The 26347-nt window shown below is 42.3% G+C and overlaps 1 protein-coding gene across 2 annotated transcripts; it reads right to left on the bottom strand.

Moving 5' to 3' along the window:
* Positions 1-1109: 1109 nt before the first annotated feature.
* Positions 1110-26051, bottom strand: si:ch211-180f4.1 (leucine-rich repeat neuronal protein 1). Of its 2 annotated transcripts, XM_025901417.1 has the most exons (15): positions 25953-26051; positions 25136-25247; positions 23771-24258; positions 15763-15925; positions 15523-15668; positions 14377-14478; positions 13889-14073; positions 13190-13432; positions 12648-12770; positions 12390-12512; positions 11727-12141; positions 9582-9711; positions 9316-9494; positions 8539-8697; positions 1110-8270 (listed from the first exon to the last, which is right to left on the bottom strand). In XM_025901417.1, the coding sequence occupies exons 4-15, from the start codon at positions 15842-15844 to the stop codon at positions 7722-7724; spliced, it is 2436 nt and encodes an 811-aa protein (XP_025757202.1). In that variant the 5' UTR covers positions 15845-15925; positions 23771-24258; positions 25136-25247; positions 25953-26051; the 3' UTR covers positions 1110-7721. The 2 variants fall into 2 exon arrangements, with proteins under 2 accessions (XP_025757202.1, XP_025757203.1); XM_025901418.1 differs by lacking the exons at positions 25136-25247; positions 25953-26051 and having other exon boundaries at positions 23771-24451.
* Between the last annotated feature and the right edge of the window lie 296 nt (positions 26052-26347).

The raw sequence follows: 26347 nt of genomic DNA, 5'->3' as shown, positions 1-26347 counted from the left end.
GATCAGGACCGTCCGACCTTTGGTTAGCCATTCCGGGTGTCTCTCGTCAACTAGCAGCTGGTTCATTTGTGCTGCCAGACGCTCGTGGAGTGCAGTCAGCTTCTTCAGCCAGTAGGCGTGAACCATGTCGGGGCCTGGTGCTGTCCAACTCTTCATACTAGAGACCCTTTCTTGGATATCTGCAACTGTGATGGTTACTGGCCCCTGTTCAGGGAGGTCGCCACTGAGCATTGCCGTTATGGGTTGCGTCCTTCTCCCATATGCTCTTCCAGTATTGCTCCATCTCCATCCTTGGTGATGCTGTTCTGTTATTGTTCCCTTGCCACTGAGAGTACACTTTTGCTGGTTCTGTGGAGAACAGCTGGTTTATTCTCCTGCCTTCTATCTCTCTGGTGTACCTCCTCAAGCGGCTGGCCAAGGCTGTGAGTCTTTGCTTGGCAGTTTCCAAGGCCTCAGGTATGGACAGCTTGCTGTATTTCTTATGCACCTTCTTTATCGTGCCTTTCTGCAACTCCGATAGTTGGCTGACCTCCCTCCGTGCTACCTTGATTTTAGCTTCTAGCTTCCTTCTCCATGGAGGGTACTGCCCCTTGTGGCTGTTCAACTTGTAGCCAAGCATCTCACTGATCACTGCTGCCGTATTGTAGATCAGCTTGTTAGTCTCGGTAATCGTGGCTGTAGGTATCGTCCGTAGTGCTGCATTAACATCATCTAGCAGACCTTCTGAGGGTACTTCACGTAATCTTGGTAACCAGCTACGGGAGGTCCAGGTTTCAAGCTTGGCCATGATCCTATCTTTCAGGTCAGTTCCTCTCGCACTCAACGATCCTTCTCCTATCGCACTTGGGGCTTGGTACCCAATCTCGGGTGGGGGTGATGATATCTCCCCCCTGACCTGGCGTCCTGGCTTCCCCTTGCCGTAGCATTTATGTTGTACCTCGTCAATCTCTAGCAGGTCTTTGAATCCTTCTTCTTCAGTGGTTTAATCGTGCAGAATTAACACCACTTCCTGTTTATGTATGTATCGTGCCAGCATCATTCATCAAACAGACCCTTAAATGTCATCATAAAGTGTATAAATAATAAAGAGACAGAAGGCTGTGAGGTGACAAAGTGTATTTATATAATTTCCCCTCCCACACACACATATCTTTAGTTACAGTTGGTGCTCAGTGTTGAGTAAATAATAATAATATTAATAATAATAATAACAATAATAATATAAGCAATTCTTCAAATATAGAGTGATGCACTTTATACAAAATACCCTGGATATAAGTGTGGAGATTAATGAAAAGCTGTGTGACGTGTCGCTGGTTCTGCTTGTTGTTCGCTGTGATGGACACCAGAGGGCGCCCCTAACAACTTATCAGGTTTGAAGGTTCAGATTTCTGCTCACATTTACAAAACCAAAACATATTGGGATTCTTTGATTTCAAAAGCCAGCAGGACGAATTTAAACAGGAGCCACATGTCCACAGTTATTGGGCTTTATTTTTTTTCGCATGTTTAACAAAGGAAAGCATTCAGAAACAAGGAGATGTTAAACTAGGAGATAACTAACCATCTGAATTTTAAAAAAATCTGCAACTGCAACGAGGTGTATTTCATTTTCATTAAACTGGGTTTAGACAGAAAAGTAGAAAGACCCATTAAATCCATCACTCCATCCATTTACTCAACCATGTATCTAACCCTGGGTCACAAGGCGGTGAGCCCATCCCAGCTGTCAGTGGTCAGAAGGTGCGGTACACCTGGACAGGTGACCAGTCCATCACAGAGTAAAGTCCAGGAGTTGTTTGACAGAAATAGAAAAACATTTGTCAAGAAGCTGAGAGCTCATGAAGAAAACACACATCTTTGACATTCCTACTTCTGATAGGAAAACATAACACGGATGTCAAATAGAGCAAGCTGAAAGCGATGCTCCTGTTTCTACGCGGTGAGCGACCTGAGCTGCATGCAAAAAAACAAAACAAACAAACAAAATAACATTTTGGTTTTGTAAATATGAACAGAAGGTTATTTTGAGCTGCTTCTTGTTTCTGCTGTTTCAAACATCAAGGAGGTTACACAGTTGGCCTGGTTTGTCTGTTTGTTTCTTGGATTGCTTAAAAACCAATGGATGGATCTGCATTTAAACGTTACTGACAGTTCAGCTAGATCCAGGTTAAAAATGAATAACTTTTGGAGTTGATCCGGATCTGGAGCCAGGAATTTTCAGTATTCTGTACCACTGGGACAATGGACAAAACTGCACATTTCACATCATTCATCAAAGGAGACTTTGGGAGGTAACAGTTTGATGCTCTCAAGGAAATTTCACAAAGTAACCCAGAGCCAGAGCCAGATGTCCTTCTGGATCCAGAGGTTCAAATCATGGATAAAGGAGGGCATGTTTAGCCTTGGTCGTGGTGCACAGTGTCGGGCTGCTGCTTTTGCTTCAGTTGGTATTTTGGTGATTAAATCGTCTGTTTTAAAGATCGTTAAAAAACAGCAGTCAATTACATTTGTGTCTGAGAGACTCAGAGGCGCCGAGTTCACTGAGTGAGGTTTGCATTTTGCAGTTTCCAAGAAAAAAAGCTTGAAACTCAAAGAGAAAAATGTTCAGTGATCACTTTGTATGTTAGAGACAAATCTGAAACCAGGAATGTGCAGAAATGTTGAGTTTTTGGTTAAAATCTTAGATTTTAGTTTAGAGTTTATCTCAGAATGGCTTCAGTTTAAAGCAGAACATCATCACAGTGCAGAACCAGAGAGACACCTTTAAAACAGCATGTGATGTTTGTATATACAGTTCATACTCTTTGAAATGCCCAGACCATCCTTTGGGTGTTTGTTCCTGAAGTGTTTTGGTTGACAGACAGCTGAGGGAATATTTGGCTGAAAGTCTGAACAACAAAACCTGCAAACTGAGGATCTGTAGGAGGATCAACACAAGGTGAATCTGTCCCACTGCTGTTTCAGGTGTAAAAGTGCGGGAATTTATTTATTGCCTCTCGATAAAGGTTTACAAATTCAAATAACATTTGTTCGAGTATTCAAGAAGAAAAAACCCCCAAATCTGAGTCATCTTAAAGATCTGGGACATCAGGGAATCGGCTCTGTCTGAAATCAAACCAATCAAATTATGTTCCACTGGTCATGTGACATGACGGCCATCACAGTGGCTCAACTTTCTTGAATTTTGAGGTCTGGTCTTTGTCCATCAGTTATCAGATATTACAAAGTTTATTTGGGATTATGGATTTATTTAATTAGGAAACAAATTCATTTTTTATGGCACAAACAGCCATCGTGTTCACAACTGAGTGAAGGCAAACTCTGCATTCACCAACGAAATCCAAACTTGGAGACAGTTAGAAGAAATTCTGTAATTCTCGTTACTGCTCAAAAAATATTCATCCTACTTTGATTCTAACAAGAAACGTCGAGGTTGAGAAAAAAATGAAATTAAAAAAAACTAGCCGATCAAAACGATCGATTAATTTTCTGGCCCCTGATTTATTTGTCCAGCTACTCAAACTAGATGAATGAAACTAAATTTTAAGCTCTGTACGTTAGAATTAAAAGATCTCATAAGTACCTCTGTATAGTTTTATATTATTGCTTCACAGTTATGAGATCCGAGACTTAAAAAAACAAAAAAATCTCTCCTGTACTTATGAGAAGAAAATCCCAAGATCTGCCTCTCCTGTTTCGTCGCCACAGTGGATTTAAAATCAGACAATCGAGATGTGACTGAAGTGCAAACTTCCAGCTTTAATTCAAAGGTTTCACGAACAGAACAAAGGAAGGAAACACAGTATTATTCCTAGACTTCCTAATATTTCAAATATGGAAAAGAATTCTTATATTAAAAATTGCTACTTTGTCAAATTACTGTTGATCCTCTGGAGGATGGTGTATAAAAATGGTTGTAATTCCTAAACAATGAACGTAATCTTGTTCTGAAAGCTCTTGAATTTAAGCTCAAAGTCTGCATTTCAGTCACTTTTGGTGAAAGCAGAGTATTTGTGGTCAGAGTCGGAGTGTAACGCTGGATCCTCGCTCCTCCAGCAGTTTGCAGGCTGTCACACGGACATGGTTTTATACAAACAGTCCTAAACATGAGTGCAAAGGCATGCAGCAGCACCCGCCTCCCGGTGCGGCGTCACCCACAAACCCAGAGGACGTCACATGATAGAAAAGAGATTACAGCTCTGCATTAGCGAACAAACAGCAGCAGAACACGGTCACCATTAGTGTCTGTGCGCAGAGCGCTGTTCCCGATGCAGTCAAATATATAAAGGTTATGCATTCATGCTGCTGATGAAGACAAGTGTGTCCGGCGACGGGTTTCAGGAGGATTAAAGGTCCTGTATTCAGACAGGAAGTGGAGTCTTGTGTTTGGTTTGAAGCTGACCTGAAAGAGGATGGACATCAAGTTCTAAAAGTACAGCTGGAAAACATATAAATATTGTTTGTTTTGCTTTTAGCAGATGAAATAGTTTTAAAGTTGTAGATTTCTTCCAAAAAAAACCTGCACAGGGTCCCAACAGACAAGATCGCACTAGAAGTATGTAAGAAGCTGTTTGAGACGCAGCACAAATGTTGCCACTCGGCATCCACCCAGAAACACCTCTGGGCGCCTTTTGGGACAGTTTTTCTGAAGCATTATTTAAAGAAACTTAACCTTTAACGGTCAACATGGCATAAAAGCTGCGTGTAAAGAATCACCAGTAAAATCTGATGAAACACAATTAAAGGTTTGCTGACTTTACACCGAAACAAACTTCTTCCACCATCTTTGCCGTTACAAATTCCTCTCACAGGTTCAGGATCCGCTCTTCTAAAACCTCCACACTGCGCTGTGCGCTTTAGCTGAGCGTCAAATACAGAAATAGCAGACAAGCTGATGTACTGAAACAAGATTAGATGCTGTAACTAAAGTAGATTACTTTCATTAGAGTAATCTTAGAGTTTTGGTTGAGTGTGGAGGTGAACCTGCTCTTGACGTCCTTGTTTTATTCATTTAAAAAAGCCTCTGAACTGAATAAAAAGGAGGCGGGAAAGCCGGTTATTGGAATTTTCTACTCTATTTGATCGCTCATGGCGCTTTCTTACTAATAGCCTCAATCACACCAGAGGCCTATAACCTAAGAGTCACACACTCACACTCTGATGGATGCATCGAGGGCGACTTAGGGTTCACTGTTGTGCCCAAGGATACTTCAAGGACCTCCAGCCTTCCAGTTAGCAGCTGATCTGCTCTACCTCCTGAGCCCAGCCGCCCCAAATCAAACCATATCTCACCTGCTGCACGACATAAAGCTGTGAGCGGTGAGAAAACTGAACATAAAGCCAGAGGAGATGAAGCTGCCACTTTTTCCTCAGTTATTTCTTCCACTTTTGTTTACCTATCATTAGCTGAGCTGGCTGTAACCTGCAGTCCTGTTTTTGGTTTTATTTATTTAGTTTATTCAATAAGTTTTTAAAAATTCGTGACTTTTCAGGTGTTTTTGGAGCGAATTCGAGAGAATCTGTTCATTAATTACCCGCTGTTAATTCAAACACTGATAGATCGCCACCCGCTGAGATCACAACACCAGCAGACACAACCAGCATCAACAGTCAGAGTTATGTCCTGTAGCTTTTTTAGTATGAAACCAAAACAGAACATGAAACTAGGCTCAGAGTGTTCAGTGACTGACGCTCCGACAGCTTTCATGGACGCTCCTGTTGGGAAGTTCTGGGAAATGTTTAAAATAAGCTGACTCGACATGTTTTTAGTCTGTTGTTGCGTTAAATGACACAATTTTTAACTCTTTGAGAAATCTCATCTGCCAGCATCAGTCAACTGAGCCGATAACAGACAGATACATCAGACGGATATATCATATATCAAAGCGTTTTCTTCTCCCTGATCAACTTCTGAGCATCGCTGTCACACTCCGAAAGCTACAAAATGAGTTAACTTTAAAAAAAAAACCCAAATCGGTTTCATTGCTGTGAAAGAGGTTTGTGTGAAGTTCAGCACCAGACTCTAAAACGCCTGCGAGCTCGTTTTCGTCAGGCTGATGTGTGAACCTGAATACGGGACCTTTAACCGTCTCTGAAGGTATTTAAAGTGAGATCTTGCACACTGTGCTGAGTGTTAGTGCTGCATTTGTGTTCATCAGATGAACTAAATTACAATAATCATTTTTTTTTAACAGTAGAGCTACTGTCAGTGTGCTTGACAGAGACGAGACAGGGAGAGAAAGAAGGGAGGGGGCAGAGGTGAAACCATCCGGACTCACTGGGCTCTCCTCAGAAGAAATGCCCAGTTTAAACCAGCTGCCGGCCCAACAACAGGACCCCAACCCATCGTTTGAGAAGCTGATCTGAGGAAAAACAAATCCAGCGACTTCCTTCCATGTGTCTGTGTTAAATCTGTCTCACAGACTGTTCAGCTGCTCCGGTTTGACAGGAGAAGAAGGATGCTTTGAGAAAAGTGACCCCCCCAAAAACGGAAACTTTCATCGTCTTTTCATGCTTCAGCCCACGCAACACAAACCAGACGTCCACTTTTATCCTCGCACAGATCCCAGCACGCACAGCCAGTTGAAGTGTGCGTCCCTAATCCTGTCAGAGGTTTCTTCCTGTTTAAAGTTTTTTCTCCCCACTCTCTCAGAGTCCTGGCTGATATTAAAAACAGTGTAATGCTAAGATTCTTCAAACTCAATAAAATATAAAACTTAAATCATTCAGCCTGCCTGAAGTGCACTCGATAGCATTTCATATCATTTTGGTTCTGGTATTCAGATCGTTCCTTTAATCGAAAAGGTCACTCATTATTTAATTACCTCTGGGCTGAACGACTGCAGTTAACTGTTGCTGGGCTCCTGACTGGTTCTAGTGATCATTACACATGTCAAGGTCACTGGATGACTTTTATCATTATTTAAAAAGCAGATTTGAGAGAAAAAAATGCAGACGGTAATTTTTTATGCCACATAAAGTAAATTTGTGATTAAAATTGGAATCCACATTTTTTTTCCCTTTGGTTTTGAAAGTGTTTAGATTAATAGACACCAAGTGGCTCCAGCTTCTGTATTAGGACACTTGTCAAAGCAGTCATGACCCTAATTTTAAGGCCTTAAAAGCATCCAGATGAAGGAGTTTTTAAAAATAAGAACCTCTGCATGGTTGAATTGAAGGGGAAACTATCCATAGAGGCCAAAACCGTTTTTTGTGGCAGGCAGTAAACATGTTTATTTCTGCTGTAAAAGTAGACATTTTAACATGGGAGTCTATGGGGACGGACTCACCGGTGGAGCCGGCCTCAAGTGGCCACTAGAGGAACTGCAGTTTTTCATAACTTAGGTTTTGTCGCTTGATGATTAGAGAAAACTCAATTTAAACTGCATAAATGAACTGATTTAAAGGCACCTATACAGCTGATTCTACCTGGGTTGCAAGTGCTGAACTGGAAGAAAGGAAATCGATCAGATTGACAGCTGAGGATGGGAGGTGATTAGCGGGAGTGTGCTGCTTTGGAATAGATGGGCTGAAGCATGAAAAAAAGTCCCTTAAGAAAGCTGAGATGGGTGTCCTGCTGCTTTAATCAGTTCACACACCTGACCTGACTGTCAGGCTCCTCGCTGAGTCACATGACCCTTTTCATCCATACAGTGTCACTCCTGTGGTCCTCTTGCCCCCCGAGTGTCTGTCAAACCTCCCCCTCCACCCTCCTTCAGCTACCACATGTACGTCTTTGTGGTGTCGATCTGACTCCCCCCTGCCTCCTCACCCCTCGCTCCCCCCTCCCTGTCTTCCTCCTCCTCCTTGTCGTCTTTGTCCTTCTCGGTCTCGCTCTCCCACAGCGTGATGAGCGGCGGGTAAAGCTCATTCAGAGGGATGGATGTGGCGTGCTGCATGTACTTCTTCAGCGAGTGGCCGCAGGACTTGTGCTGCTGCACGCGCCGGCCCATGTACACCACCAGCAGCGCCATGATTGACAAAGCGAACATGGAGCCCATGACGGCCGCCAGTGCCACGCTGCTGCGGCGCGAAGCCACCAGCTCCACCGAGAAACCCGCCTCTTTAGTGGTGATGTTCAGACAGGAGGTGTGGACGGGACCAGAGGGTAGGGAGGAGGAGGAAGGAGACACAGGGGTAGGGGAGGTGCTAGGAGAGGAAGAAGGAGAGGTGGGTTGAGGAGGAGAGGAGGAGACAGTAAGGCAGACGTGGTACTCAGTGGCAGGAAGGAGATGAGTCAGGTTGTACTCCTGCACGTCAACTGGAACCTGGAGAGGGAGGGGGAGGGGGAGGCAAAGAGGAAAATGTAATTAGTCCATCAAGTGCCTCCTGCTGGGGGTAAACCGAGTGTGATAAGACAGGGTGTCAGTGACAGAGCCCGAACAGGTTGAGCGATTGATATCAAGTTTATATTATTCATGATTCCCACGCTACACGTCAAACTTAGTTAAAGCTGAGTCAAAATAATCTGTAAATGCAAACTCCTGTGATGGCTTCACGACTTCCAGCAGTAATGTCGTTGGGTGATGTGTTCACCTTGGCTGTGTAGCTGATCTGAGGGTTGTCAATGTGCACGGTTGCACTGGTCCACCGGGGAAGAGGGACGGGGATGTCATGATGGTTTGAACCCACAGCTGAAGCTCCTCCGCTGGGATATAACTTCCACTCCAACACCACAGACTGGGCGTGAACCACCTGCACATGAAACAAGAAAGAGTGAATCACCAGTTTCATGAAGGACAAACCGTCTGGAGCACTAGATAGTTTAATACCAGAAGAATAGAAGGAGGGACTAGAAGAATAAAATATAACCAGAAGAAGTAAAGAAGAAAAACTAGATGAAGTAGAAGCTGAAAAAGTAGGAAAAGAATAAATTATAGAAGAAGAAAGGACCAGAAGAAGAATAACGTAACAAACTGGCAGAAGTAGGAAAAAAAATAAGAAATAAGTTCGATGTAAAACTAGACGAATAATTAAAGGAACTAGAAGAACAACTTTAAGAACAAATAGCTAGAAGAAGAACTTATAATAAAAGAACAAGAATAACAAGAAACAAAAGAGGAATAACTACTCGATGGCAAACATGAAGAAGAGGGAGAAGAACTTGATGAAAATATGGATGAAAATCACACGCTAGAAGAAGAACAAAAGAGAAGAAGATGAAGAACTTGAAGAGGGCGAGAATAATAAGAAGGAGAAGATGCAGAAGATATAGATGAATTAGTGCAAGAACTAGAAAAAGATTAAGCGCTCACAGCATATTTCTAATAACACCTAAACCTGTTTGTGTAGCACATGAAGTACAAAACGTACCTTAGCGAGCACCACCAGAGACCCTGCACCACTGGATGAGTTCCCCAACCGGGTCCTCTCTCTGCTGGGGTCATTCCCCCCACCAGACCAAGAGCCGGCATATCCCTGAGAGTCTACGAACACCGCGACACTCTTGGTGTCTGCTCCTTCGATGTTCCAAGCCACACAGGTGTACACACCTGTAAGAGAAGAGCAGCTTTTATGCAACTGAAGGTCAAAATTAAAAATCCACTTTAAACTTAACTGGATTTGAGCCTGCAGCTCACCTGCGTCTGATGGCTCTGCGTGTTCGATCACCAGCGCACCAGGATCTGACATCCGATGCTTCTTCTTCCTCCTGCTCAGGCCACGCCCCTCCTCTGATATGATTGGTGAAGCCACCGCCTCTGAGCTCACCTGAGCAGATTCATAATGTCACTCTTTGGTGTCTCTTTACAGGATCACACACTTTTTTAGTTCTCACTGATTGCATGAATTTATTTTACTAAATAGTTTATTAATACATTATGATGTAAGGGGTAATAGTAATAATACAAGGTTAAATATGGTATACATCAGGTAGTTAAGGAATGGGCTCAAGCAGTTTTTATTAAATGTACTTGATTGCATACGTTCAGTTTATGCCGGGGCTTTTTTTTTCTTAATGATAAATTGTTTGGATAAATAAACCTTTAATTCTATTTCAGATGCCATTGCTCAAAATTATTGCTTCATGTCATGTGAAGATACTTGTTTTGGGTTAAGAAAAGATTTTAGCTGGGGTTCATGTACTCATAACAGGAGCCTACTTGTGGACAACTAATGAGCTGAAAGTGTCATGAACTGGTTGTGTGAAGCAGGCAGGAGAGGACCCAAACGCAGAATCACAGAGGTGGATACAAACTCAAAAACAGCTTTATTGCTGGATTTCAGAAATACAAAACTAACTAAACTTGGAATGGCATGGAGGCAGAACACATGGCGGGGAATGAGGGAGAACGCGACGAGGGGCTTAAATACGAAAGAAATGACGAGGGAACAGGAAACATATGGGGAACACAGCTGAGACAAATTAGACATGACGAGACAGAAGAAGCCACACTAAACACACTGAACATGGAACGCGAGACTGCCAAAATAAAACAGGAACATAGTGAGACGTAGACTGTGACAATAGGACATGCAACACGTAGAACCCCATCTGCATAAGGGACTCTGACAGCACTGAGCAGCTCATTCAGTGGCAGGCTGCGGCACCCACGATGTGGGACGGGGAGATTTCGCAGGTCTTTCCCGTCCACTGCTGTCAGACTCCACAACAAAGACTTCAACTGACCAAACACACACATCCACACGTGCAATAGCAATAACACTAAGTCCAATACTCTTTTCTGACATTGTTGTATTATACTCAATTGTATATAGCATTTGTATTCTATTTTATTCTATTGTATTGTGTGCAGTATCTATTCCAGTATTTTTCTATGTAACTTTGCACTGTCCACTTTCTGCTGTAACAAAACAAATTTCCCACGTGTGGGACTAATAAAGGTTATCTTATCTTAGACATGAAACACATGATGGACCGGGGAGATAGGATGGAACACAAGCAGAGAAACACGGGAACAGGCAAGGGGGACAAAACACAGACACCACGAAGGGGGCAAGGGAGAGTGAGAAGGAAACACGAGGATGAGGGAGAGAGAGGGGGGAACAAGGAGCCTAGAGAATGAAGAGAGCATGGGATAAACATGATAGATGGGAGAACATGGAAGGGAACACAAGGAAGGGAAACAAGACACAAAGACACATAAACCCAGATACACAGAGAGGGACACAGAGGACAAAGACTCAGGGGAACCTAATAACCAAGGAGCCAAACAGGACAACCTAGGCAATAAAGAATAAACTCAAGACTAACAAAATAAACCATAATACAAAAATGACATCAACATACAAGAAAACTCAAAACTGGTCAAATGACCCAGGACCATGACAGTAAGTGACTCCTACGGTCCATCAGGGCACAGATGTCAAAGGTGTAAATGTGTGTAAATGTACATGTCAGGAGATTGAGTCGCTGTGGTGATTTAAACCCATTTCCCGGTTGTCTCGTGCTCTCACGCTGAAGCTGTGTTTGCTGGAGTGAGTCATTTAGTACAATTTAATGTTGCACTTGATTAATGTAGCTCTGTTATCCTGCTATTACGCTAATCGCTAATTATACAGTGGAACAGACAGAACAGTGGAGATGCAGCGTGAACGACACACTGGGGAGTTTATTCACCACGTCCAGCATGAAGAGGAAGTAACGTGTAATAATCAGTGTCTGTTGTGATAACTGATTAACTAAAATCAATGAAGTGAAAATGCTCAAAGCTTTGCGTTTCTCTCTGGGCCTTGGACACACACACACAAACATTTCCGCCCACCTTGTCACCATTTGGTGTCACCCAATAGAACTGTGGGGCGGGGTCAGCGTCTGCCCAGCACTCCAGCGTAATTGGCTGCCCTGTGCTGACGTTTATGGTCGGGGGGAAGGCGTGAGGAATGATGTGAGGCAGGCAGCTGTTGGTACCGCCTCCGCCCCATCCAACCGCCACCACCTCCCGCAGCTCCTGACCGATCAGGTGAGGCGGGGAGGAGCAGATGGTAATGGAGGAATCCAGCAGCTTGAGGTGTGATTGGTTGCCAAGGTGAGGCCCCCATGAGGAGAGGCAGTCGCACCGAAGAGGGTTCGAGTGAAGAGAAACCTCCTCGAGAGAACGGAGGGAGGAGAGGAGGTCTCCAGAGAGGAGGCTGAGCTGGTTATTATGGAGGAGGAGAGTCCGGAGGGAGGGCAGGTTACTGAGGGCAGAAGACCAGAAACAAAAGACATTGAATGAGGAGGAAAAAGAAACAAAGAATATGGACAGATAGAAAAGAAAGAAGAGATGAAGAACTTTTAGAATGTGAAGAAGAAGATGAGGAGACAACAGCTGAAGGAGTTACAAAAGTACAAAATCCAAAAAAATCAGTTTTACTCATGAAAAACACAACATATGTAAAAATAAAACATAAAATCATTGTGGGGTGGCTCAGAGACAGACACTCACCTGAAGGCCTGTGGGTCCATGTAAGAGAGGCGTGGGTTGTTGCAGAGCTCCAATTTGGCAAGTTCTGGAAGGTTTTGAAAAGCTGCTCGCTCCACCATCAGCAGGTCCTCCATGTTGTTCAGACTGAAGCCAAACACAACACAGCATTTACTACAACGTGCAACCAGCACAAACTGCAGGTGGCAGCATTCTAGAGTGAAAAACAAAGCCAGAAAACTCCAACAACTTGTGATCTCTGCTTTGTGTTTTCCAGCCAACCTGAGTTCCTCCAGGTGCTCAAGGTTCTGGAAATCTCCCTGCTGGACTCGGCCAATCGGGTTCCTGTTCAGGTCTAGGAACTTCAGGTTTGGGAGCACGCTCAGAGCATCGCGAGGAACAGACCTGCCATGAGAATGAAATTCAGCCATGGCTCCAGTGACAGAAGGTTATGGAACTGAGACCTTGATCCTGCAGAAACTTATTTAATCATTGCACATCCCCTTGAAGCTAAAAGTTTGTTACTAGTGGACATTCAAGGCTCTGACTGCTGAGAACCCTTTAAAATAACTTTCCCCCCACCCTGTTACATCATCAGTATCCTTCACTACCACTCGTATCAATCACATCACCATTTTCCTTTGACAATGGCCATTTCATCTGTTAACAACTACAAGTTGCCATATTCAATGCTCTCTGGTCACCACATTGCTTCTATTCTTGTCCTTTATGCATTTAAGACAGTAAAGTCTACTTAATAACAGGGTTATAGCTAGGTCTAACAGGCTAAGAGAAAGTAAACTAGGGATCCTGTGCTGACGAACCTGAGCCGGTTGTCGTAGAAAGAGAGGCTCTCCAGGTAGTCCAGGCCCAAGAAAGCAGCAGAGGGAACAGAGGCCAGTCCCATTCCTGCCAGGACCAGGCTGTGGAGGCGGGACAGAGGCAAGAAGTTCTTCTCCTCAAGACCCAGGATGGGGTTTTCCCCAATCATCAGAATCTCCAGGGATGGCAGAGACTCGAACCAGCGACTGTCGATAGCCACCAGACGGTTGGAGTTCAGGTGGAGCCTAGGAGAAACATCAGAGAATAGAGAACTAATTCCAATGAAGCTGAATGGTAGCAAAATGACAGGTTTTTGAAAGTTTTGGGGTGGATGTAGTCCCTGAGAGTGACCTAGTGAACCTTTAGGAGGTTTCAAGGTCTGATTATTTTGGTCTTTGGTGTTTTTAAAATTGCCTTTAATCTCATTTGCTGGGCCCAGATCTTCGACATTTAACATCAGAGATGGATGACTCCTAGATCCAGCTTGCAGATTTTGTCTGCTATGATTCTGTTCTCAGAGAAACCCCCACGTTCTACCTCCCGAGTCCTCACTGAGAAAGGTGTACTGGCTTTGGCTGGCTCTGGTGGTCTTTTTAAGGTTCTATTCATCTCATACGCAGTTCTGATGGTCATCTGGAAGATTCTGGGATAAGTTAACAGTCGAAATGAGGTTTGATAGAAGAAGTGGTGGTGGCGATTACCGCAGCAAGTTGGTGAGGCCGGCAAAGGCTTTGGGTCCAATAGAAGAGATGTGGTTATGGTTGATGTAGAGCTCTTCCAGACTGGAGAGGTTCCTCAGACAGAAGTCCTCCAGCTCCTCAATGTGGTTCTCTTCCAGGTATAGAGTCACCAGGCGGCCAAGAGAGGACAGGCCCATGGAGCTCACCTGAACAGAGACAGGGGAGAAATTATTTTGGTATGAAGCTGACTTAGAGCAGATTATCAAGTTGGACCAGGATGGAGATAAATGTAAACCACATTTTTTTCCCTTCAGCTACAAGTTGTAAGCAAAATCTGGCATCTGGTGTAAAGATTTTCTCAAATCAAACATGCAGAGCTACCCACTGCGCCGACCCCGTGTGAATATGTAGTAGCAGCTGAAAGTAGCGTTCATCCAGCTGTTACTGACATCTGTATCCGTCTGTTCAACAAGACTGTGGATAAATATTGAGAATAGAGAAGCGCATACCTGTGTGAAGTGGTTCTGAGACAGGTCGAGCTCTGTCAGGTTGGTCAGACTCTGCAGTTCAGAAGTTATAGAGGAGATGTTGTTACTCTGCAGCAGCAGCACCTGAAAGGAATGATGAAAAACCACATTCAGAATATATTAACAACATAATGACTGGTCAGTCTTTCAACTGGCTCATTAGAGTCAGGTCACAGTCAGAACCCCAGTTTATGTTAATATATGCAGGGTCTCATTAGTCAAAAACATCCAGAAAAAACCTTTGATTCAATCCCAAAGCGATGCTCTCTGCAGGCATGAACTGAGAAAGATGCTACCTTGTTCTTTGGGTTCATGATCTAGACCAGATGTAACGATCAAATTTCACAAAAAATCTTTGTCATCTTTGTAAGTAGTTCGGTGTTGTCTGATCCTTGGGTGCCTGCAGACACTCCTGAGGGTCAAAAGAGCACAACCATACACTATATATAGTGATGGGTTTGTAGGCCAGAAAAGTGAATCCAGTGCATGAATGCCTTAAACCTGCTAACAGCCAGCAAGGAGGGTGGGGGGTGGGGTTCCTCTGGTTGCCATTGAAAAATTGATAGAAGTCTGGGAAATGAGCCTACTGCTCCCCTGCTTTATTACCGCTGTAAAAATGTTTCTGATGAGTTTATGGTCTGACTTGCTCAAAGTCTCATGCTTTATTTTGGGTAAATGATGGTCCCGAATAGAGCCAAAAAAGTATAGAGCAACGTTTGCTTTGGGTTTGCATCCCCTGTGACCGATAAGTTGATCCTCAAAGGGAATGCAACGTCTGTCAGTTTTGAAGTTAGATCCACATCCTCATGATGTCACAACGGGACTTCACTCACCATAGTGTGACGTCTTAGTCTGACTACAGCCACTTCTCACATTGTTTAGCTCATGACTCAAGAAGGAATCTCAGTGTGTTATTAATATTTCTCAGCAATAAGTGAACCAAGCTGCTTCACACTTTAGCCTAAAAGTTGTTTTTTGTTACATTTTTACGACACTGTTGTATAAGCAGGCTTTTAAATTGAAGGCAAGCTAGAGACATAATAAATAATAAGAAATGCATTGTAAAAACTCATTTTTAGGCCCTGCATGGAGGCCCATCTCCACACGTCGCCTGTGTGTAGCTGTTACCTGCGTATCAGCAGATATGTTGGCTGGTATTCTCTGCAGATGGAGTTCATTGCAGTCGACTGTCCTGGCCTGGTGATGCACAGACTGTGGGGTGTACCACGGTCGCGTCTCGCATACACACTGCAGAGGGCACAGCACAGCGCCACCTGGAGGACACACACACACATGCACCAGGGCTCTGTTTAAACAACATCTGTGGATCATTAAATGTCCATTTGCATCCTTTATGCTAATCTTTACCTTGGCTGGTCCCACTCATTTCAGCACACGCTGATGCTATGACCAGGGAGAGGAGGAGAATGGAGAGAACTTCAGATCCCATGATGCACTGGGCTGTGGCGCAGGATAAATAGTGATGACACGTGCCTCCAGAAGGCTGCTCGGAGTTTCATCTACACAAATACTGAAAAAGTAAAGGATAGAATTTTTTTTTAAAAAGCGTTTACTCTGTTGAAGCTGCTGCTAGCAGATACAGTTAATCATTAGTTAGCCCAGCTTAGCATTTAGCATTTAATTAAATGTCTCTAAAGAAATTGAGTAACTGTGAGACTATACTGTGAATACTTCTGAAACAAACACCTGAACACCTGGATTGATTATGTTGTAACACAGCAGAAATGTGGAACCGTCACAGACCAAGCATGAAAAACTAAACATTAAAGTGACAACGCTGCAGTTCCTTTAGTGGCCACTTGAAAATCAGAATCCTTTATTAATGCCTGAGGAAAGTATGTGGTCACACAGACAGTAAGAACATTAACTGACTAAACTAAATTAAACAATACAATATATTACAAAGTTACAAAATACAACAAAATAGCTCAAATATATACAAATTATAAATAAATTAAATATATATGGGTGAAACTGATGTGCCCCTCTTATCAAACTGTAAAACTTTATTTTCTCTGTAGAGGATGTGTAAATATAAAGGGTGTAAAGCTATTACAGTGTGTATTGTGCTTTAGATGGAGGAGTTGTACAGGGATGATTTCCTGCGTCGTTTAATGGTGCATCATGGGTAATCTCAGTTTCTCACTAACCGTGCTCCTGTGACTGGCTAGCACGTCAGGTAGTGGATGGGAGGTATTGTCCAGCATTGTCCTCATCTTGGACAACATCCACCTCTCCGACACCACCTTAAGACAGACCAGCTCCATCCCCACAGCATTACTGGCCTTGCGGATCAGTTTATTGAGTCTGTTTGAATCTGCGACCCTCAACCAGCTGCCCCAGCATGCAACAGCATAGAGGATGGTACTAGACACAACAGACTCATAGAAACTCCTGAGCATCTTCCGACAGATGTTAAACGACCTCAGCCGCCTCCAAAGATAGAGACGACTGTGGCCCTTCCTGCAGAGTGCAGTGGGGTTTTTTTTTTTTTACCCCAGTCCAGTTTACTGTCTGTGTGTACTCCAAGGCATTTATAGTCTTCTGAGAATCCTCTTAGAAAATATCAGAGAATCAGTTAAGTTTAAAACTAAAAGTTTAAATTTATAAGAGTGTGGCCACTTTGAGTGATTTGTAGTTGCATTTATTAAAATGTACCTGCACAGTTTATGCACAGGTACATTTGTCACTAGTAAGCCAAACTTATTAGTTACAGATGATAACTTATATGATGTTAACTGTCTAACCTCTTGTCACTTCCAGCTCCAAAAAAGGGGAAAAAATAGAAACAACAACAAAAATAAACGAACCAAAAACAACAATGGGATGGCAGTTAAGCTAAAACTGATGCTTGAATAAACCAGTCGGTGGCATCATGTTGGCTAAGCCAGTGTTTTGTTTACAGCCTGTGACACACATTCACAAACAAACATAAATATTTCATTAGCAGGAACTGTGTCAAACTCATGTTGCAGCATCCATCAACACACAGCAGCAATTAATCTGACAACGCAGAGGAGAGGAGGGGGCAGCGGCCTGGTGACACATAGGATCAAATCAAAGTGTGTCTGCAGCCGACAGCCAATCCCAAAACACACACTCCCTCCTGTTTCCATCACTTCTGAGGACATTAAACTCTCTCACGCTCATTCACTGGAGCCACAACTTTAAAGAACTCTTTGTTTTACTCTATAGTTTTATTGCACAAGTTCCAGCTTTGGTCTTCATTATTTTACTCTATTTCATTATATTTTTATTATATTTTATACATTTGATTGCACAGAAACCACTGAGGTTGTTTTTGTGTGTTTTTATGCAAAGTAGCTGCTCTGACATTGCATTTTCCCACTGAGATGAAAAGAATAGGATAAAATAGCCATCAATATATCGGTCTAATCTAAAATGAAACCAAAATCAGGTCTTCAAATTAAAATGTCCTAAATGTGAAGAAGTCGAGTCCCCACAACATGAGTTATACAAGAACACACACACACACACACAGCCTCTGTTAATGTGACCAGACAGCCGTGCTGCTGTTGATGTTGTTGTTGTTGCGCACACACACATGCACAGCGGGATAGGAAATGGGGACACCTTGCCTCTGGTGCCATGGCAACCAGCCAGGAAGTGACATAGCAGGACAAAGGGGAGGGATTGACCTCTGTGCCGCCCCCTGATTGGTCCAGCTGGTTCTCACTGTGTCCCAAATCCACACTGAATACAATCACATGCACTTTATGTGTGTAACATGGACTAATATCTGTATTTATCATATATGAAACCTTCAATTTTTCTAGTTATTTATTTATTTGATCAACTGGAATGATTTTGTGAACTTGGAAAATTGCACTAAAATAAAAATACAGAGAAAATGTCCTTAGTTGTAGCATTTCTTAGTTTGGTAAAAACATGTATTCCAACTTACCTGATGAGGCCATGATGGACATGTTTACTGAGACTGCAAGAGTGTGAGTCAACGGCTATCAGAAAGTTATGTTTTTACTGTAATTGCTGTCCTGATTTTCCTAAATCTTCCATCTTATATATGTCATCCATACTATAATAATTAAAAGACTAAAATTAACACTGAAACTAAATAAAACAAAATATTTCCAAACAGCAAAAACAAAACTGAATTAAAAATAAGATGTTAAAAAGGCATTAAAATAAAACAAAGTTAAAAAATACGATTTTTTCTCCCATCGAGTCCTATAATACTGAGCGCCTTTTCAGCTGCCTGCTAGCTTTTAGAAAGAACGAACGATTATGGCACTTCCATGTAGGCCTCAGTTTTCAGACCTGGAAGCTACTACTGTCATTCAGTTGTACTGAAATCATTCTAAGAAGTCATCTTATTTTAAAAGTTCAGCTCCCCAGTTCTACACTCCCTTCCTAATGTGGTCACATCTGCTTAAAAACAAACAAACAGAAAAAAAAGGAAATAAGATGGCAAACCCGAGTCTTTAAAACAGTGGATTCAAACAGTGTTTGTGTTTCTGTGGCAGGCTGATATGAAGCACGGCTGGTAGGTTGGACACAAATAATCCTCTACCTGCTGTCCTCCCCTGAGGCAGCATGCACATCATGTAAAAAAATAAATAAATAAATCATCAGAGAGATGAATGAACACAGAAAATCAGCTTGAACATCATGGGAAATACTACAAGGGGCTCTGGTTAGTTCACTATATCAAAGGACTTTGGGTCCTATGGAGCTGTAGACCAAAAATACACATTTTGGGAAGGGTAAACATTTATTTCTGGTAACTTCCTTCATGCTGCAGACTGATTTAATTGTGCTTCTGTGCCTGAATTGAAGTTATTATGCATACATTTTCAAAATTCTTGATTAACCAGTAAGTATGGATGAGCAGAACACTACTATTTTATGGATAATATGAGTCTTCCTGTGAGAAAAACAGAAGAAAATGCCACTTTATTTCTCTTTGGTCATATTATTGATACCATGTTCTTTCTTGATACTGTCTTTCATAGTCTAAAAGCTGGTGTAAACAATTAATTTAGCAATTGAGCTTAATTTTGTGCCACTCTATGTGCCCTGGGCTGAATATCAGCCAATTAATGTGCAATAGGATTATCAGTAAAAGGAGAGGATTCTCTAATAACAGCTGGGCAGTCGAGCCTCTGTGGTTAGTTCATGTCTGTATTAAGCTTTCAGGTTGTTTTTGCAGTAATTCTCATAAAACCCCAAATAAATGTTGACTTTGGAAGTCAGTCGTGTTTTCAGTCCGGTGCTGGTTCATAATAATACACTCCAAACAGTCAGCGCACATCAGGGTTTCCAGGTACTGATTGTCTGTGGCTTGCTGCCTTTTAATAAGCTTTTTGTGAGGATATAATGTGCAGTGAGTCAGACAGCAGAGCTACTGGGACAAAAAGTGCACAGGGGGGTGGGGCAGATTTGCCACTAGTTCGTTAGCATATTATTAAACATCGCTCATTAAGTTTGAAGGTTTGTTGATGAATTTGTGATGAACGCATCAAACCTGAACACAGCACGGTAAGAACATGTCAGCATTTGTCTGACAGATCGTTCAAATGTCTGAACCTCCTCCTTCTTGTTAGTGACAGACCAGAGGAGGCTCGTCTTTCTGCTCCAACATCTGAACACCCCCCCACCCCTTTGCTGTTGAGCAGATGGAATATTGATGAGCTGATATTAATTATTTAAGCGGCTGTGAGTGCCTCATTTACTGTCCTTCTCTACAGGCTGTGATTGGAGGAAAGCAGGAGATGCTAGCTAATTAACTGTGACACACACACACACACAGACACACACACACACGTTTGTATGTCTGCCTTTGTAAGGACCATCACAAACATAATGCCAATCCGGGACCCTCTGCCTGATTTTTACTAAACAAATGTTTAAACACTCAAACAGGATTTAAAGCATCTGACTCTTGTTCTAATGTTCCAACAAATGTCCTAATTTAAAAAAAAATGTCCTCACGTTTCACAGATGTTATTATTTTGTGAACATCTATTAACTTTTTTAAGAAAATGTCCCCATTTTGTATAAAATTTCTCACTTTTTACAAATGTGCCAAACGCTGTTGGGCTTGACCTCAAAAAAGTAGTAAATAATACATTACCTTACTTAATTACTCCATAAATGAACTAATTTGTTGCAGTACCTCTTACATTGCTTTGTAACATGTCCTGAGATATATTACACTATAGCTACCATTTAACAATAAAAACCTTCTGCAACATTCCTGCACGCTGATATAACATCCTATCCTAATGACAACACACGAGATCTTTCTTGTGTTTAAGTATGAACACAAAGCCAAACCCACAGCTTAAAATCAGCCTGAAGAGCATTTCACAGAAATGAAGGTTACAATGCTTCATGCCTGACTGTGCATCACTGCTTTTATTACCTGTGTGAAAAAGTGATTGCCCCCTAAACCTAATAACTGGTTGGGTCACGCTTAGCAGCAACAACTGTGATTAAGCATTGAAGATAACTGGCAATGATTCTTTCACAGCGGTGGGGAGGAAAGTTGACCCACTCATCTTTGCATGATTGTTGTAATGAATTTTATAAAGAATAATAAAGAACTCTGAATTTCCAACCCATTCAGGAATGCACTGTTAATGACTTGACTGGTTAAGTAAGGGTTAATGTGAGATTTAAAAAGTAAAACCCTTTTAGTCCTCTTTCCCCTCAATCCCCAGCCACAGCAGACTGATGCACCTCCTTCACTGTGGATCTGGCAGGGGTTTCTTCCTGTTAGAAGGATTTTTCTCTTTCCCACTGTTGCCAAATGCTTACTCTGATACTGCAGCAAGATGACTGGTGTTGTGATTTTGGACTATAAAAAATAATATAAATAAATTTTAATTGAATTGTTTTAAAAAAAAGCTTGTAAATGTACTAATCTTGCAAAAAAATAATCAAATTATGGGCTAATCAGCTTCGACTAGTGACTTCACGGATCAGTCAGGTTGTTCTGGTTAAATTATAAAGTTCAGTTTATAATTGAAACTGAAACTGAACTGAAACATCTCACGTTTTAAAATTTTGGTCATTCTCCAGATTAAGAAAGCAGGATTATTTAGAGTATGAATATCAGCTGATGGTGTTTCACTCAGAAAGTGTTACATAACGAGTGTGTGAGTTGGTCTCAGAGTCAGACCCACCCCCTTGCTCACAATGTCTCATTCCAAACTCCAAGACGGTGATGCTTCACTAACCGAGGAAAGGAGGAAGGAGGCGCAGTTGATTTATAACATGGGACAAAGCAGGAGCGCTTTGTGAAAAGGGATGCATCAGAGTAATTGCTTTAACACAATTATCTAGTTTTCATAATCACAGGACGCCATAACTGTAACTGAATATGCATTTTAATTAATTGTTCTGCACTGCTGCAGGGACTTTTCAGTATCTCTCAGTTAAATTCATCTGCTCTACAACCACAAAGAGACACAAAACAACCACAAAGGGACGGATTAACCTCTCTGAATCACTGCAAGCGTGTTGCTGCAGTCGTTCTGTGGAAAATAAACCTGAGGGTTAACTGAGAGTCGAAGAGGTAAGAGGTGATTACATAAAGCTGAGTCGGTGTTGCTGTGGAAACCTTGTGGATGTGAAACCAAGTCGACTGAAGTGCAGAAACTCTCTGACCTACTTTCATTCAGAAAAATCTATTATGCAACAATAAGTCAAGTCATCCTCCTTTCTGTCTGAATCTCCATCAAGATGCCAGAGGTTCACGTCTCCCGAGGAAGATGAGACGAGGGAGCTTCGTTTTAGACGGATGATGACGACTATATAGATGGATTTTGATTAAAAGCTGCACAAAAAGCCAGGAAGTAGTTGCTGCTAGCCCGACACTGAAACGCCAGTCTGACTAAAAAGAAAAGAAGAGTTGCCACTGACAGGTAAAACATTTACACAAGATATTTATAATAAACTTAAATAGCTCGAAAAATGAGTGTTTTGTTTCATCTTTAAGGAATTAATTAGACTGAAAATACACATGCAAGGAGATGGAGTGAGACTCTGTAACCAGAACTGCACAAAAATCATTACAAAATTACTGTTGATGCCATCAAATCTACATTATAAACCCAGTAAATGTTTTATTTTAAGTGGTGCAACAACCTTACCCACAACACAATAAATTAAATTAAAACAAAACATTGACTAAAGTCTTAAAGCAGCACCACAAAAACTACACGCCTGGCCCACACTCAAACTGCTACCCTGAAACTGAACCCACGAGCCTGAACACCAATAAAACACTGGGGGCGGAGCCAAAAGAACCCCAAGAAACACAAAATCCAACAAATAAAACTCGAATCTAATAAAAAGGAACCGGAGGAAAGAGGGATAGCAAGCTACACATACAGGTGAGACACAGGTGGAAACAATCAAACAGGTGATACTAATAAAGGTGTGGAAGATGATAAAAAGCAGGAAAAAGAACAACTGTAAAAACAAACACAACAAAAATACCAGGGACCATGACACCAAGTCTTAAAACTTTGTCAATCAACCCATAAAAAGTGCAGACGGATCAAAGCAGCAAACACAGTTTATTAATACATCTGCAAGAACATCTGGAATAATAATGTTGATAAAAATGTGGAGGCATTGCAGACCGAGTGTCAATCTCACGGGCTGAAAGACGAAACTGCCAAAAACTGCAGCTAAATAAAATCACTGAAGCAGGCCTTTCGACCATGTTTGTACTGCTGGAACATTTTTTCAATGAAAAGTCCTGACAATTTCCATCTTTTATATACAGTCTTTGGATAGCCAGAAACAAGGTTTCTTCAAAAACACTCTTTCTACTCATTTTATAGCAAAGACTACAGTTCCCATGATGCCTGAATAAGCTGGACTTTTGCTTCGAAACCCAAACTTCATAAAATGATTGTGTAGCACAATAACACAACAAGAATAACACACCTGTATAAACTTTAAAAAGACACCAAATGAGACCCGATTTTTTTGTAAGTAGTTTTGATTTCATGTTTTATATCTAAAACTCTTAAAGTTAAAAAATTAACAATGCCTGAAGACTGAAGTTGACTTTTCCTGCACAGTGCAGTAAACACAGAGACTGATTAGAGTCCCATTCGTCTTTTCTCTCTTTATCACTGAGTGTCATCAGCATCGAGCTGCATTTCGGCTCATCTAGGAACAAAGCTCGTGTTTCACAGCAGCGACTCTTTTCTTTATGAAAATAAATAAATGCTAAACTTTGAGGCGAGAACCCGGGATAAAACTCCGGGTTTGATTCATGATTCATCCCTCCGTGTCACTCTGGTGTCCCTGCAGAGCTCCGTGCTCCTGTGAGGACAGACGCCCATGTTCTCACCTTGCTCCTCCGCCTGCTGCTCCTCCTGCTCCCAGCCGCAGCTGCAGACACAGCCCGGGGCAGAGCCTCACAGAGCCGGGCAGAGCCTCACAGAGCCCGGGCAGAATGAGTCCGGTAGAAGCGGGCGGTCTCCGGTCCGCTGATGTTTTGGTGATCCAGATGAGGGCGGGCCGAGTCCTGCTGCTGCTGCCGCTTTTATCTGAAGGATCCCTCCCTCTCTCCCTCCTGTCCTCTGTCAGGTCCGCGGCAGCTGACTTCCCATCAGCCAATGGGATTTATAGGCCACTGGACGAGGGACCAATCAGGGAGCTCGGATGCTGCACAGAAGCGCTGGAGGAGGAGGAGGGTGAACGATGAGGAGGAGGAGGAAGGGGGGTGGGTGTCTTCTGACATGACGTAATGCTCCAGATTCACCTAATGACTGAGAGTCTGCGCTCCCCCTTCTCTACTTCGCTTCTTCTTCTTCTGTGGTGTCTCCGTTGCGCTGTCTGATCGAGGCACGAAAAACAAAGTTTAAACAGGAAGTTTCAAACTTCACGAGTCAAAATGTCTTCAGTCACACATCAGAAGCAAAGAGTTTACTGTTAAACAGAGAGTATCTAAGCATGATGTCATTGCTTTATAGCTTGCATCGCACTTCATCTCTTTTTTATTGGGACATTTCATGGAAATTCAATCAGTGCCTATAAATATAAACTAAATACACTAAAACTAAAAAGTTTTAGTTTTTAGTTTTTGTGAACAACAATGTAACAACATATTGCTTCATTTTCTCAAACCCCCCCCCCCAATTTGGGGGCTTTGTTTGTATTAATTCTCATTTAGTATAAAAAACAATAACCAAACAAACAAACGATGATAATGACTCAAACAATGAACAGGAAACAAACAACAAACAAAACAGAAAAGTTTGATGCGTTCTAAAATTATGATTCAATCACATGTAGCAAATGTGTTCATGATAAAACGGAATAAATGAATTAATATTATCATTATCGCCTTCATAATACCAGCAACAATTATAATTAAATAAGAAATTGTTAATATTAAAAAAGCCACAGAGATTTGTGAGGAGCCACTGCTCTACATCACAAGGACCCAACTGAGGATTTTTTGCAATCCAGCCAGGAGGCGATCCCTCGACAGACCCAGAGCTTATTTCTGGGAACGCCTCGGTATTCCCCCAGAAAAGATGCAGACAGAAAGGTGAGAACACGAAGAAATCAAAAACGCAGAGGCATCCACAGTTATCTTTTAGTTACTGCATTTTTATTTAATTTCCACTGCGAGTCCCAGTGAGGTTCTCTGATCTCTGCGGACGTCCAGCACTCCACACTGAGAGGTAACCAAAGTAATGCGAGACACCTGCTGACATCATGAGTGATCTCATATTGATCCAGTAAATCCTCAGGGTGAGTCAGCGTTACTGTACATGGAGCGAAGGCGAGGATGAGGACATCAAGGTGACGATGGCTCACTTTAAAAATGACAGGACAGAGAGGAGGGAGATGGTGAAGACGTTTAAACGGTGGTGAAAAGGAAAAAAGAAACAAGATGCTGAAGAATAAAAGAACACTGATCGTCATTCTCATCACAGATATGAACCAAACTCCACACAAATATCTGCTAATTTAATATCAGTCAGGAGCTGTCAGAGATTAGAGCAGTAAAAAATAAATCCACACCAAACACCAAACAGTTCTCATCATATCAGGCCTTTAAAACACTGACAAAGCAATGTTTCAGCAGGACTTTTAAATATCTTTATTTTTTAAAACCAATTCTGATGGACATTATAAAGTCTTAAGACTTTGATCCAGTCAGGTTTCTGATGTCAGAAAAGTTACTGATAAAAGCCTTTTAGAGCAGTTTCAAGTTCAGGGTGGTTCAGTTGGATCTCCTCACTTCCTGTCATGGTCCGTGGGAGTGTCTGGAGGTTTTCCATCTGTGGCTGTGGGTCCTCCCCTTTTGGGTGGGACCAGCGCCTCACCTGTATTCAATCTGCAAGCAATCAGCGGGAGAGCTACTTAAACCTGTGCAACCTGCCTTTCCTCACCAGTTTGTTATGCTCACTACTGCGGTAATTAGACTGACCCTCTGAGACTCATGCTAGTTGCTTCTTCCTTGTGTAACTCTGTTTTCCCTGTGTTTGGAGGTGTTGCATTCCCTGGTTCAATCTCACCTGGATATTCTACATCTCTTTGTCCTCCGACCTTCTCGTTAAACCTCAGGACTCCCAAGGAAACTTCCACGGACCTTCACTCCTCAGTGTTTACCAACTTGGACCTGTAAAGTAAGGAGAATCATTCACCTGCTCACGATGTCAAGTTCCTGCCTCTCACCCATGCAATAACCACCACTCCGTCTGTTACAGAATCCCTCCTGTTCCTCTGCCTTTTCTGTGCCCGCTCCTGCAGCCTGATTTACTAGGGCACTCCCTCTCCGTCCCAGTCACTGACCCGCCGTGGTTATTATTCACTTAAGGCTTTGCCCACTCTGTATTCTGTTATTTGTTTGTTATTTATTTGGTGTCTGCATTTGGGTCTTTTCTTTGGGTGAACGTCTGGTTGATTACAC

This window comes from Oreochromis niloticus, linkage group LG20 (genome assembly GCF_001858045.2).
Source record: "Oreochromis niloticus isolate F11D_XX linkage group LG20, O_niloticus_UMD_NMBU, whole genome shotgun sequence".
NCBI classification, from domain to species: Eukaryota; Metazoa; Chordata; class Actinopteri; order Cichliformes; family Cichlidae; genus Oreochromis; species Oreochromis niloticus.
The sequence above is the reverse complement of the archived record's forward strand: the minus strand, read 5'-3'. Positions and strand labels throughout refer to the sequence as shown.

Excerpts from the sequence above, each read along its gene's own strand:
- si:ch211-180f4.1 (XM_025901417.1), bottom strand. The coding sequence starts at position 15,844 with ATGGGATCTGAAGTTCTCTCCATTCTCCTCCTCTCCCTGGTCATAGCA. Across the intron at positions 12,771-13,189 it reads TTCTACGACAACCGGCTCAG|GTCTGTTCCTCGCGATGCTC; the intron begins GTTCGTCAGCAC and ends TTCTCATGGCAG. Across the intron at positions 9,495-9,581 it reads CGCAGAGCCATCAGACGCAG|GTGTGTACACCTGTGTGGCT; the intron begins GTGAGCTGCAGG and ends CTTCTCTTACAG.